Below are 14,698 nucleotides of genomic sequence, written 5' to 3'. Positions count from 1 at the left end.
ACTTAGGAAACTAGAAGATGAACTACAGAACAGCCAGAGAGATCTTAAACAATTGAAAGATGAATTAAATATAAAAAGAAGAGAATACAGTAAACTACTAGAAAATAGTAAAAAACTAGAGTGTGAACTAAAAATTGCAATGGAATGCCTATCAAAAGAAGGGAAGTTTGGAAAACCAAACCCTAATCTCTTGAATGATGAAAACAATATTAGTAAATTGGCATCAAATAAAGAAGTAGATTATACTGGAAGAGATATAAATGAAGTCAAATTATTAGAAGAAAAGATGAAGATTATTACTCATTTGGAGAATGAATTAAAGTTGAGGAATGATGAGATTAAGGCTTATTGGAGTATTAGAGTTGCTTATGACACCTTAGCTCAAGAGAGAGATTCACTCGTTGAATCTTATAGCATGTTACAATCACGAAATAACGACCTAAAACAGCAACTTTCGCTAGTAAATGACAAACTCAAGAAAGCTGACAAAGACTTTAGTGAAGCTAATATGGTTTCAAGTAGAGAGGACTTGAGAAATATAGAAGAAAGATACCAACAGGAACTTCAGCGTAACAGAACTTTGAATGAGTATTATATAACGGAGAAGAATAACTTGATAGATGTCATTGCAAATATCCTTGGATGGAGAATAGAGATGACCTGTGTTGAAGGTGGTCTAACCGCCTATAAACTATCTAATATATTTTCACAACATAGTGGGGAATTGCTGTTTGTTATACGTCCAGCACCTACAGTTAGAGGCAGTATTTCTACTCATATCCAATCACAAAGCTTATCCCAAAGTAATGTGACAAATTCAGCATTTCTTATAAGTGAGACCATCGCGGCTGAGATGGAAGAACAACTTACGCTAGATTTCATTGGTTATTATGCACACAAATTCGAAAACGATCCTAATTGGGCATTGCAGCTAACTGCAACTCAGTCATATCCAGCCTTTATGTCTTATACATGCTTAGAAGAATTTCATCACATTAGACTTCCAAATTCGGATAATCCAGAAGAATAATATGCAGATTTTAAGGCTCAGACAGTATAATACAGCTCTAGATACTAGTCACTAGTGATATTTACTAGAACATAATTCAAGAGTCAAGCATATATGATTAAAGTATAAATATTGTACTTACTCACCAATGAGAGATTTTGCAATTAGTTATCCCCTAATGATAGATGAGTAAAACATAATTATTAATATTGCATCCCTGGGTATACGTCGAAATGGTACATGATTTGCTTCTACATTAATGGCATAACCATCATGAATCAAACAAGAGGAGAAACCTTTAGACGAGACAAAGTGGATGCTCCAAACTAGCAATGTCTAGCAGAAATAAGAATGTAACCGTGCAATAGAAGTAACTCCCTTGGGAAAGTTCAAAGCTGAGCACCAACGACCACGTTTATACTTTCATATCGCATCATTAAATACGAGATAAATGGGATAGATGGCCATAATAACTCGACTCAAACAATGCACTATTAGTAATATAGTTAGTATTGACTAAGAATCCTTCTAGAGGACTCCCAAAGGTTTTAAGTACTTCTCTCCCAATTAGACAATACATATACATTACAATAATGCCCCCCCCCGCTACACCACTTTTAGCGCTTTTAGAATAATTATATTTGGAAGCTCAATAGCATACACTGGAGTTTATTTAATTAGTAATGATGCGCTCAAGAAGATGTAGGAATACTAATTTAACGGATATAAGACTCAACTTGAAGAAAAGTAGGGTTACACGCGAGAATTTCGATTATAGATACTTACCCTTGCAAAGGTTGAAGCAAAGGTTACTTAATCTAGATGATAAACCTACTGATACGAGGAAGATAGCTATTGAACTAATAGAGGCAGATCTAAATTTAATAAAAGAGCTGTTCGGTGGGCATGTAACTATGTCGATCAACTACTTTCAAGTTCTGAAGGAAGATAAAGTTTGTATGAAAAGTGAGAACAAAATGGAATCTCAACAAATCCTACAGAAAATAGAATTTATGGGAAATCAATTACCTCATGATACTTCAACCAGTGATTTCCAAGTATCATATGAGGAGAATCAGGACCTTTACCGGAGATCAGAAGGCAATGAGATATTATTGAGTTCACAAGTACAAAGTCAAGTTGAAACACAAGCTTTAGAGAGTTCCCTTTACCAATATCAAAATAAAAAATATTCTAATCAAATAAAACGGAGTGATAATCAGCAATTGCATAGTGGATCAATCCAATCCTTGGTAAGATGTGAAGATTATAAACATGAAGCTAATCATTGCCCAAATAATAAATCTCTAACTTCAAAACATGCTGAGCAATCTACAACACAGCAGGAACATAGAGTCCCAAATCAGAAGGATATGGGAGTATTTCGAAATAAAGTATATGGGCAGTACCAAATAAAAGAAACAAGGTACAGAAATATAGGGAAGATGACGGACAATATAAACTCAACGCAAATAGACATACCAATACAACAGAACACAGAAGTGCAAAATTGCACTGAGAATAACAAAAAGAAAGTTCACAAAAGTGAACTGGTACCAGATCCATTTCAGCCTCAAATTCGTCCTTCTAGATCGCATAAGCAAACCCGTAGTTGCCATTCTAATTTCGAGTCAAATAGCAATTATTATCTAATCCCCAAGTTTCCAAATGTAACTGGGAATGTACCTACTCACATACATTGTCAGGATTCCCCCCCGTTGCAGAACTTTATCCCAATTCAAACTAATGTGACACCTGCATTGGCACAGGGAGTCATACTGAATAACCAAGGACCTAATATAAATAGAACTGGATGTCGAATAAACCCAAGTTCAAATGTGGGTTTTCCCCTTGATTCTTTAAACTATGAAACAACAGGTTCCTTAACATTAAACAAGCTTTGGCACAATACCTATACCCAGAACATCTCTGGAAGCTGCACACTGCCTTCTTCGAGTTATAGTGCAATATTTCCAGCACAAAACTATGTTTTGAACCCACAGAGTGTGCACTATGAAGGTTTAGATACTTCAGAAACATTTAATTCCACGAATTTAATGGAGCGAAACAAAATCTCCTCTACAGTTCCACTTTTAAATGTAACCGCTGAATATACCTTAAATAAAGTACCTAATGCTAATGTTCCACCCTGGAGCAATTTCAGACATTCTTAATTTTACTTTTTTTAAAGATATTCTATACCTATATAAAATTCAAGATGACATCTTTAAATTCCGAAGTTTAGTGTTACTTTGTTATTGAAGTTATATACTTACCAACTTGGTTTTCTTTTAGGTATAGAGAAGATGAGATACTACCTGTAATTTACTGGTTGTTGGTCAGGTTCAATATAAAGTAATTGTTGTGGTAATACTGGAAAGGTTATGGTAAGTACTTTGAAATTAAGAGAAATCACTTAACTACTCAACTTCATGAACTTACGCGAGTTAATATGCAAAATGAATCAATATTAGAACAAACTGAAATTAGTGGAATTAGTGAGGAACATAACTATTATACTCAAATCAAGTTGAACAAATCTACAAAATTAACTGAAGAAGTAATGTTAATAAATGAGTTCTATTTTTAATGGATACATCTTATATAAATGGAGTAGTAATTGATATGACAGATGTGGAACTAACAAATATAATAAGGAACGGTTATATGTTAGAATTTAGTAATAAGGATTTAGCAATACATGGTTGTTTCAATCATAGCAAGCGATAATTTATACTGAAGGGATATAAAAAGGAGAATAGTTATAAATAATTTGAATTTGATATTTAGGTGTAAAAGAAGGCAATATATTGTCAAATTAAAGTGGTTTGATTTTATGAAGGAGAAAAGATACAAGAGTATCCTAAATACCACAATCTTTAAGAAGTCATACCCAAAAGCAATTAATTTTGCAATGCAACAATTTGAAGAGTAGATTTTAATATACTAAAAAGTACAAATTTATCTCAAGTCTTTTTTTAATTACCTCATTTGCACTTAGAACATTTGAAAAATTGGATTTTACAACACCATAGCTTTGAATAGTTCCTACACTAACTGAAATATAAAATCCAGTTGAGTATAATTTTTCAGAATCTAGAGGTGGATAATTAACTCATGACTTTAGAATTTACAATTATTCCAACTTACCCAGTAACAAAGTATCAATGTATGCCCACTACTGATGTTTTATGAGTCAATTTTGAAATTTGATATATTTGATAATTAAACTTACAATGAATATCATCAGGACATTGTAGACGATTATAGCAATTATGTAGACATTTATGACATTTACACTATACCATGTGTTAGTAGTTATATTGATTTGGATTCACTATTTGTATATACTTTATTGGAGAACTATACAGAATATAACTAGGGTTCAAAAAATTACCAATTAGAATTGTTCATATTGATACAGATAACTACAAATTAGCTGGTTTGAATTATTTAATTAGAATGCGTGCCATTAAAGAGTAGGTGGTTCGAAGATTAGAGAGCTTTACCAAAGTATAGTAGTCATGTGATTTCTGAAGCATTCAACAGTACTTTCATATCACTATTTAGGGTACTGAAATATTATACTTACTACATACAACTCACATCCTATGATAAGATATACTTCTAACTAATAGGTGAACATAAATATAGTAATGCTTTAAATATTATTGAAATTAAGAGATGGATATTTGAAGAAACAAATGGTTACACCGTTTCTATTGGGCTTACCTGTAATAATTTTTTGGCAAAGTTTACTACTAAAAAATAAAACTATTAAATTAGCTAGATATAATGAAACAGCTATAAAAAAAAACAAATAAAGTAATGTGATTATTTTGAATTGATAGAATATTTTAATAGTGAACAAGAATCAAACTTAATGAAAAGTAGTGCATCTATAACTTCAGCTTTTTCTAGTAGCTGCTCTTACTTTCCTTCTTTCACTACATCAATTCATGGATATATAGAATCGAATTATATAATTCAAATAACAATCCCGTTTAACTTTCTATCTAGTCTCAACTTCAGCTTATCTCATCCCCTGAATATTAGAAACTAAACATTAAAAAAATATGAAAGATAAATCTAAATTCAGTAACTGTGTTAATACAATGGAATTTTATGGAGATAACCATACATATATGAAGGTGTTTCATCCACATAATAACGATAAATTTAATTGTTCTTGCTATTTCTGCACAAATAAAAACTTTATTTTAGACATTTTGGGATTAATTATTGGCAAAAAACTATTACAAAAGTTATGAAGTTATTACTTAGGAATAGAGAAATACAATGAAGCTAAACTACCATTTAATTAATTCAACAGTAATATATTTAATGGACACTACTTTTCTGATGAGTACTTGTATTCAAGTCTATTTGTGTTATGGTGAATTAAAGTATTAGATTATCTTCTTACAAAGATCTACTAATACTGCTAGGACGATTCTCTAATGAATAAATTAACAGAATGAAGCTTCATATGGCTCAGTTGCATAGGAATGTGACTACTACTTCTGTAATACTGAAACTGCACTAAATCTACTTTATAGATCTCCAGAGTTCAAGCAACACAAATATGATGACCATGGATACTATAGCAAAATCACTATTTGGGAGTCTTTATTAATCAATAGAACAAAATCTGTAAATTACTCAGAAGAGTAAATATTACTAAGTGCAAATACGCTTAAATATACAGTTAATTAGAGATAGAATTTTTTACACATTAAAGTATTTATAGGACACATACCTCTTACTTAAGTATAAGAAATACAAAATATTTTTGGATTGAGTGTAAAGTTATCAAAGACTGTACTTTCTAAACCAGTAGGAAATCTGAATTTGCAATATGGGTGGTTTAAAATAAACAATTACAGTACTGATACTAAAGATAAATTGCACCAACCCAATACTTTAGAATGGGATAGTACTAACGATATGGAAATCAATGAAAAACAATATTCTAAAGGTTACAATACTAGATTTTACTAGATATAATGCCCAGGAAATCGAATTGCACAAATCAATACAAGATTTCAGCCTAAGAAATGAGTGCCTAGAGCATAAGCACAATTTAGTTATTTTGTTTAGTGATGAGACACCTATACTGACAATTAAACTTAAAGAATATGATGAAGATCAAGAATCACTTAATATGAAAATTTTTCACTTGTGTTACAGAGAAACTTGTAGCTACCTGTAGTCCTTATCACCCAATAAAGGAATGGAGTATACTGTTGCTTCTTTATTGCTAACTATGAATAATCCTCAAATAAGTACTTAATATCACCCAATATTCTCTAACTTGGAAGGACTTCTCCTAATATAGATTTGAGTACAGCACAATTATCTAGATAAATTATATTGTAGAAATATAGAACTCTACTATATTCTAGTTAAATTTGTATGTAACACCAAAACACCTGCTATATATATTGTTATATAGCAAGAAATAAATAGTTAATTCTAAGAAAAAAAAGTCATCTCCACTTGCCATCAATGTCGCGTTCCTTCTGATTTGACCACATAGTGCGACGATTCTGGGTATTACTACGCGTTATACTTGGTCCATCACTTTTATTCCCAACTTGTCCAGACTTATTACTATCCCTATTGTTCATCCTTCTTAGATCAATAAAATTGACATCGGTGTTTGGATTCATTCTTCTCGAGGTACCATTTGTGCTGTGTGTACTGTGCATATTACCTTTAGAAAACTCATCTTTATACAATTTCCGTCGGTTACCTATAAAAAGGGAATTCGTGAGATATTCCAAAATAGAATAGCTAACTGAATCATACTGACGTGCAAATAATAATGTCAATCATCATCATCTGGGGAAATAGAAATAGAGATATTGCTATTACCCAAGTCAAATTTCAAATCACTTTCACTCAGTAGTCAAGTACTTTGTTGAAGAGTACTATTAGAAAGTTAATTATAAGAGTGCCCATCTAAACTAAACTTACCTTGGTTAATAGCTATGTCACTTTGACCTCGCCCCTCATGACTTGTTGTATTTGCATATTGTTTAAGTTTTGCTTCAATTTCTTCATCACGCTTACGTTGGATCTCTATTTGTCTCTGCATTTTAGACCTCTTTTCCTCTAAAAGTCTACTTTCTTCTTCTTTTCGTCTCTGTTCATCTTCTTTTTGTTTCCTTTCAATATATTCATTTCTTCTTATCTTAGCTCTTGCGATCTTCATCTCCTTTATTTTTTTAATACAACGATACTTCTGACTTTCTAGCTCACGCCTTAGTTCATCTTTCCGAACTTCAAGTTGAGCTTCTTTCCATTTATTTAAGTATGGCAATAGGCTCTTTAAAAGTTCACGTTCGCTACGTGTCTCTTTTCTAGCTGTATTTAATTCAATTTGATATTTCTCCTGTAAATTTTCGTTCAAAATCTTGTCTTTAATAATAGTCTCTTCTTTCCACATTCTCAAAAGAGGTATCTCTTCTGTTCTAAAGGCTCTAGCAAGATGATCAAGACGTTTAGCTTCCATTTTCCTTTGACGGATTCTTTCTTGTCTCTCGAAGTTACATTGTTCTTCTTGGAGCTTCTCCAAATCATCATACTGTATCCTTCCTTCCATTAAGTCATCCAAAGTGATGTCATCTAAAGCTTTACCTTTGATTGTTGTTTTACTACTATTTGCTGTATGTTTCAAAACCAGTTTTTTTATAGTCTCTAGCATATTTTGACATGCTTCAATTTTTCCACGTCTTATTTCCTCTCTTTGCCTTGCTTCTTCTCTGCGTCTACGATCTTCTTCACGCTTCTGAATCTCCAAAAGCTCCTCTTGTGCCCTTGCCTCCTTCTCCTGTCTCTTCTTATCTTCTTCAACTCTTCGAAGTTCTTCCCTACGCTCTTTCCTTCTAAAACGAATTTCCTCAATGCGCTTATCCATAGTTGCCATTTCAATTGGTAGTCTCCTACCTACCATTTGAGATATCTTTGTATATTGATTAGAAACGCCCCCTGAGATATTTTCATTATTTAGCTTGCGCATTAGTGACTCTAATTTGAATGCATATATTGCAATATCAATATTCCACTTGTTCATATATACGTTATTTGTACCCTTGTCATGGCTATATATACTTCTTCTAGCATAGTCTATTCTCAGTTGAATTAAAGATGAATTAGATAGTTGGACCAATAACTTCTCAGTTTCTGTCCAAGGAAGAAACTCATTGGGACATATTTCCTGTAAAAACTGATCAATGCTTATAGATGAATATACACGAGATATCAAAAGAAACAACTTCGTTAGAACTGTAGACTTTAATGGTCTTACATATTCTCTAAAATCCTCATCTGCACTTTGTAATGAAATAAAATACCTGTGTGTATTGATGCATATCTTCAGTGTATTTGCTTTACCTTCAATAACATCATACAATTCACGACATATTGGGCTTGCCAGTTGCAAGATTCCCTTGGATAGTAGCATTGCCTTTAAAATTTCACGATTTGGGATATAAGGGGATCCAAGGAGAAGTGCTGCTCTTTTAACCTGGTCACTATGTGTAAATCCATCGCATATAGAAGATAGTGAAAGTGCAACCTGAGTTACTGTCTTAGATTTATTGAGAGTAGTCATACTATTTTCGCTCAATGGAATAGATAGTGTAGCTAGGACAACAGTTGAGGCCATCTTTCCAAGTTCAGAAGATGATACATTCTTCTTAAATTGTTTTAAATGGAGAAAATACTTCATATGTGCCAATGCATGGAATGAATAATTTTCTGTTAACAAAAACATTTTGCTCAGTATGTCATAATATAAAGCTATCCAACGCAAATAAGTTGGTCTCACCTTCATTGATAAGGCCGACATATCCAATCCATGTGAGACAGATGCTAATACTCCAGATGGTACCGGTATATTAGTGCCTGAAAATATAAAGTTTCCTGGATTAGAAGTATATGTAATTCCACTTGAATGATATTTACCAATTATTGGATCATGTTGAAATAAACCTAAATGAAAGATTTCTTCTGCTGTCATGAAGCATTCATTCCATAAAGATAATTTAGCTGCTCCTCTCAGTTGCACAATGCGGGTCTCTAAATGGCACTCCGGTCGCAACATCAATTCTATTTCTGGTTTATGACGATTTGTAACTAGTAACTGGTAATGACTGCGTAGTAATTCACATAAAGTCTTAAACTCACTTGCTCTATTGTGTTGCCAGCAGAATTCCAAGGCTTTTTGTGCTGTTTCATGATATGTCCTTTCAAGCTTCGGTGTTAATCTAATTATATCTAATATCATCTTATATGTCTCCCACATAAATCTTAGTGTCTCATGTAACTTCTTCTCTTTTGCTCCCCTCCTTTCAATCTGCAGGCTTGCTAGTAGTAAACTTTCTGGTGTTTCCTCCTGCTCTAAATTTTCTCTAATTAGACTTGGATCCATACAATCAGTACACTCATTCTTAACACTTTGTAATTGCTCTTCTGCACGGTTTCTGAATTCTACTATTACCTTCCCAAGAGACCCTACATTAGACTGATGGGTAACATAACGATATTGATGTAAACCTTCGCGAGCCATACGAGGACGTTGTAAGTCAACAGAAAGTGCTATATACTGTATCATCATCAATTCTTGTGAAGAATCCCATCCATGTACTCTAAATCGGCGGTGATTTACAACAGAATGAAGTAGCTGTAATGCTGTTTCATCTTGTCCTATTGAGCGAAGTTCCTCAACTCGACGAATAGCATTCTCAGGTTTGTGGAATGTAAGCATCGAGCAGAAAGCGTATAATCAGCGCTATATACAATTTATTAAAGGTGAATAAAATATAATGACAGGAGTGCAAATCTTGTTTGTTGGAGAATGTTTTAACTTCTTACCCCTTCGGTTTGGTACGTATAAAAAAAAAAAAAATAGCGCTATGTAATATACGTCTCGGTACCGGTTAACCCCTCTATACACTTTCAGTCAGAAGATAAATTGCAAATAGTAGATGATACAAAGCTTCTTAAGAGACTAAAATATCGAGACATTCTCACTAACCTGTGTATCTTTAATATCTCGCCTACTATATAATTTCTGTTTAGTAGTAGCTTAAGATACAGTTTTACTTCCTACAGTATAGATCTTAAATATACATCGGCAATACTTGTGAATCTTTGCAGATAGCAATATAAATTAGCTACGAGTGATATTGATAGTTAATATTACAGAGGAAATGAATATATATTACTACTTTTCTATGAGTGTTGACTTACACGTCCATCTCCCCCCTCTCGAGGAAATTTCCTAATATTAATTGTAACAAAGAGAAAGAGAACCAATATTATGTATACTTATAACAAAGAAATATAGTCTTCAAAGCGATTCTTTGATTATAACTGGAGAGTTTTTCTATGATATGAGTAGTCGCAATATAGAAATAGAAGATAAGATTGGTGCGTTACAAAATGACTTTATATCTAATTCAAGGAGTAGATATACAGCTGCAAGAGTGTAGTTTAATTCAAAGGGGATTTTTTCAGGAAAACTTTCATTTGGAGTCTGATCCACTATTTGGAAACAATGGATAGGATGATGAAATAAGTATATGTCAGTTCGAACCTAAGGAACATTAAATATTCTAGCCACAAGCCTCTGTGGAATGACAATATCGAGAAATCTTGTAGAGAGTGTTGTAATTTGTTTAGTAGTCAAGACTTCTCCAAAATGATCATTTGTAAAAGCTTCTATCGAAGATTCTTTCATTTGAAATGTGTACACCTATGCAATATTTCAGAATATAAATGGAAATGCTCAGATTGAAAACCAGGACTGGTATAACTCTTGTAAATATGGAAACTCAAATTGCGAGGGATTCATTAAATATTACCATCCAATTTGCAAAGTACTTTCATATAAAGTGTATTTTTGGATATTCCTTGAATAATATATCTAATAAATTTGTTTGGATTTTAGAAAGAGTAAGTGCTGTTTCATAGTGCTATCCATCTACTTATTCTGATATTAGAAGACCACAAATAGGTGGAATACTGGAAAAACTACTATTTATAGATCTTGAAAAGGTTGAATCTCTAGAGTTCTCTTATAAATTACATAAAGTATATAGATTTAAATTTACTTGACCATCTCACTTTTGTTTATATACTATTGAATTACTTACTTAAAAAAAGAATTAAACCTGGAGGAGATATTAATAAAAGACTTACTTTACCGAAGCTGGAAAAACCAGACTCTCTGTATAACTGTATTAGGTATTGCAGTAGTTTCCATGTAAATTGTCTACACATAGATTTGAAGGAAATTACTGAAAGCGCTTCCATTTGTTATTCATATATATGAGGAAGTTATAAACAATAACAACTCTTGTTCTTTTTTATCTATCAATTTTAAGGACATAAACTTAGAGTTGAAAGGAAAAGACATCTTCAAATACAAAAATAAATATATGAAAACTACTAATCTCATCTTGAATATGGCAAAATATGTAAGTTCTCTTTTATTTAAAATCAGAACACATCCTTATTCGTTTCCAGGTCAATGCAAAGATTGATTGACCTTTAACATTGACGAGATTTCAAATAAACAGTGGGTATGAATTAATTCGTAAAAGTATATACATGAAATAATTGAAGAATTCAGCTAAATCTTCGTAGTTTCTAATTAGTGAGGATATATCGCTTAATAAGTGCTTGTATAATGAGATATGTTTACCTGAAACTTGTCAGAATACTGCTACATTGATGGAATCCAATAACTTGATTTGTGGATTAGAAGAGTTGATACAAAAGGAATTTTGCAAAAATCACCCATTCTCAACAAAAATGATTTTAAATAATACGGTAATCAGAAATACTTTGAAAATAGTTACTACAGGCAACAGGGAACTTGGAGTATTTACAACCAGATTAATTTCAGAGGGGTTTTTATTATTGAATATATTGGTGAAGTCTTTTTAACAGATGATTTTGTGAGTAAATATAAGGAGTACAAAAGAAGGGATCTCCAAATGAATACTTCAGTTATCCTTAATGATGGAAACAGATTAAATGAACCTGTACAATAACTTAATATAAAACAAAAACATTGGTACTGCATGGAGACTAGAACAGGACTTATTATAGATAGCACTTATAAATGAGATTAGTAAAATTAATAAATCATAGCTGTGATCCAAATTGTGTAGCACAGAAATGGATAGTCGATAAACAATATCGTATCGGAATATTTGCTTTAAGAGACATGGAACCAAACGAAGAACTCATATGACTATTCATTTGCAGCTTATGATATAGACTTTCAATGAAATGTAATTCTTCAAAATGCAGAGGACATATTGGAATAGATCAAACTAGAATTCCAAGGGAACTAACTCAAAAAAGGAATAAACTATGCAATATTGATTCAAACTGCTCTCTAACTTCTTTCCAAATATTACATAAGTATTTATTTGAAACTTCTCTATTCAATAAGGAGTTACTCAATAACTTGGAAGTTTCATATAATTATACTTGCACAGTTTCTAAGGAATCATTACAGGGAGATTTGCTTGAATTTTCTAAAGTGATCAATAATAGAATGAAATTAATGTCTATTCACAATGAATTATTATATAAATATTATAGTGAGTTACAAAGTTATCTTTTGAAGGATTTACCACTTTAATCTTTTGATTTTAGTTATCCAAATATCCTTTATATATACTCATTATTGTATTTTTACGGTCCCGGAATATTTGAGGATTGGTATCTTAATAAATCTAAAGTTATGATTTATATGAAGAAACAATGGGCAATATTGTCATTTTCTGTAAACCATAACGAAGATTTCTTATTTTCAATGAAAAAGCTATATATATAGTCAGATCGAGAACTCTAGAGAATTCTTGTGCAGAAGGCTCTCTGTACAGGTTTACAGACACATTTGTATGAAATTAGATAAGTGTAATTCCTACTCAATATTTTGGTACTTATTAGACAATAGCATTAGTGATGATGATTGTTCTATTTACAATTTACCGGGTAAACTAGTAATATGTTATTGGTGTCACACTTTAATTCATAAGCAATGCATGAACAATAAAAGTCTTAATACAAAGCCTAAACCCCCCAAGATCTTCTCTAAGTAGATGAACTAAATTGGAAGGAACCTCAGTCTATTTTTTCGTGTAAAAATTGTTTAAATGATAACATCTTCTTTCATTGTAAGTACTCGACAGAACTTTCTTATAAAAATTGCAAGATGACTTTTTTTAAGACAAAAGATATCGCTATTCTCTTTATTTTACAATTATAATAATTAAAGTGAAAGGACAGATGTAGCACCTAATTTAGTAAATAGTGTAGATTCTAGTATTCTATACGTATAATTTTTATACTTCCAACCTTCAACTATATACTTTAACAGTTTTAACTTCATTATTTTCTAAAGCTGTTCCATAGACCAACTATTTGCCTATATTTCTCTTTCACTAGATAATTTCTTTACATAATTTACTCTATATTTAGCTTTTTTCATCGTTAGGATCATTTATTCCACCTTCTGTAATTGCAAATGCAGTATCTCCCTCCGGCAAATTGGGTGAGTCATATATTTTGCATATTCTAGTTTCTGCACGCCCCTTTTTTAAGTATAATCTTGTCTGTGAAGCATGTGCGATTATATTGCCTCCAATTGGTACTTTATCATTTTGAAACATTGTAGCCATTGTATCTACTTTCGACATAACCTGATTAGTAATGATTATTGCAACTCCAAAGGTGTCAGCAATCTTCTGCAGCCCACGTAAAAATTGGCCTAAGTGGCTCTGTCTTGATGCTAATTCACCTCGTCCATTATATTCAGATCTGTACAGTGCTGTAGCACTATCAACAATCATCAATGCGAATCTCGACTCAGACATCATTGCAACAGCTGACTGAAGTAAGTCCATTTGATGTTCTGTATTGAAACCACGTGCATATGCTATATTATCTAGGCAGTCAGATGCATTCAATGAGAATCTCTCAGCTATTTGTACAATCCTCTCTGGACGAAATGTACCTTCAGTATCAATCCATAAACATTTGCCTTCACCACCATTATGTTCAACTGGTAGTTGACAGGTAACTGCTAATGTATGACAAAGTTGAGTTTTCCCTGTTCTAAATTCTCCAAAGATCTCAGTTATATTTCCAGTCTCAATCCCACCCTGTAAAAGTCTATCGAGCTGTTTAGAACCAGTTGTAAATCTTATCAAGTTTGTTCGTGCTTGAAGATATTCTGATCCACTACAAAATCCCATAGAAACTAAATCTTTACATGCTGTTTTAATTTTTTCACACTTTTGTTCACTTATGCCCTTTATACCTAGCAAACTTCTTTTAGGAGCATAAGCTAAACATTCTACTGTATGATATCCATTTTCTCGTAATAGATCCAAATCTCTTTTCGTAAGACCACTTGATAAAAGATGCTCCAATTTTAAAGGACCATTGCTACTTTTCTCAGTATTTTCATCTATATTTGCTGAAATAAATTCCGTCACATCTGAGCTGCTATTTACGTTTATTATTGACATTAATTACCTAGTTTAAAGCTAATATTCAATTGAATAGGGATTTGAGAAGAATTATCTTACATAATACTTTAAACCAAAACCAGGCCAATAGTATGCATGCGAGGGGTGTTGATACCCCACGTAACGGCGG

At 32.2% G+C, this 14,698-nt stretch overlaps 5 protein-coding genes across 5 annotated transcripts; 3 read left to right on the top strand and 2 right to left on the bottom strand.

Annotated features, from left to right (window-relative positions):
* Positions 1–139: 139 nt before the first annotated feature.
* cand_037290 (uncharacterized protein) lies at positions 140–1,030 on the top strand (the record flags this gene model as incomplete). The annotated part of the gene is made up of 1 exon (XM_067213954.1): positions 140–1,030. The coding sequence occupies one exon, from the start codon at positions 140–142 to the stop codon at positions 1,028–1,030; it is 891 nt and encodes a 296-aa protein (XP_067069927.1).
* Positions 1,031–1,692: 662 nt separating this feature from the next.
* cand_037280 (uncharacterized protein) lies at positions 1,693–3,183 on the top strand (the record flags this gene model as incomplete). The annotated part of the gene is made up of 1 exon (XM_067213953.1): positions 1,693–3,183. The coding sequence occupies one exon, from the start codon at positions 1,693–1,695 to the stop codon at positions 3,181–3,183; it is 1,491 nt and encodes a 496-aa protein (XP_067069926.1).
* A 3,315-nt stretch (positions 3,184–6,498) lies between these two features.
* Positions 6,499–9,782, bottom strand: cand_037270 (uncharacterized protein; the record flags this gene model as incomplete). The annotated part of the gene is made up of 2 exons (XM_067213952.1): positions 6,499–6,764; positions 6,989–9,782. 2 exons carry the CDS (start codon positions 9,780–9,782, stop codon positions 6,499–6,501), a joined length of 3,060 nt encoding a protein of 1,019 aa, XP_067069925.1.
* Positions 9,783–12,311: 2,529 nt separating this feature from the next.
* cand_037260 (uncharacterized protein) lies at positions 12,312–12,674 on the top strand (the record flags this gene model as incomplete). The annotated part of the gene is made up of 1 exon (XM_067213951.1): positions 12,312–12,674. One exon carries the CDS (start codon positions 12,312–12,314, stop codon positions 12,672–12,674), a length of 363 nt encoding a protein of 120 aa, XP_067069924.1.
* An 838-nt stretch (positions 12,675–13,512) lies between these two features.
* cand_037250 (Rad51 protein) lies at positions 13,513–14,568 on the bottom strand (the record flags this gene model as incomplete). Its single annotated transcript, XM_067213950.1, has 1 exon — positions 13,513–14,568. The coding sequence occupies one exon, from the start codon at positions 14,566–14,568 to the stop codon at positions 13,513–13,515; it is 1,056 nt and encodes a 351-aa protein (XP_067069923.1).
* Between the last annotated feature and the right edge of the window lie 130 nt (positions 14,569–14,698).

The sequence above is a fragment of the Cryptosporidium andersoni genome (assembly GCF_001865355.1).
Source record: "Cryptosporidium andersoni isolate 30847 chromosome Unknown contig_27, whole genome shotgun sequence".
Classification (NCBI taxonomy): Eukaryota; Apicomplexa; class Conoidasida; order Eucoccidiorida; family Cryptosporidiidae; genus Cryptosporidium; species Cryptosporidium andersoni.
The sequence above is the reverse complement of the archived record's forward strand: the minus strand, read 5'-3'. Positions and strand labels throughout refer to the sequence as shown.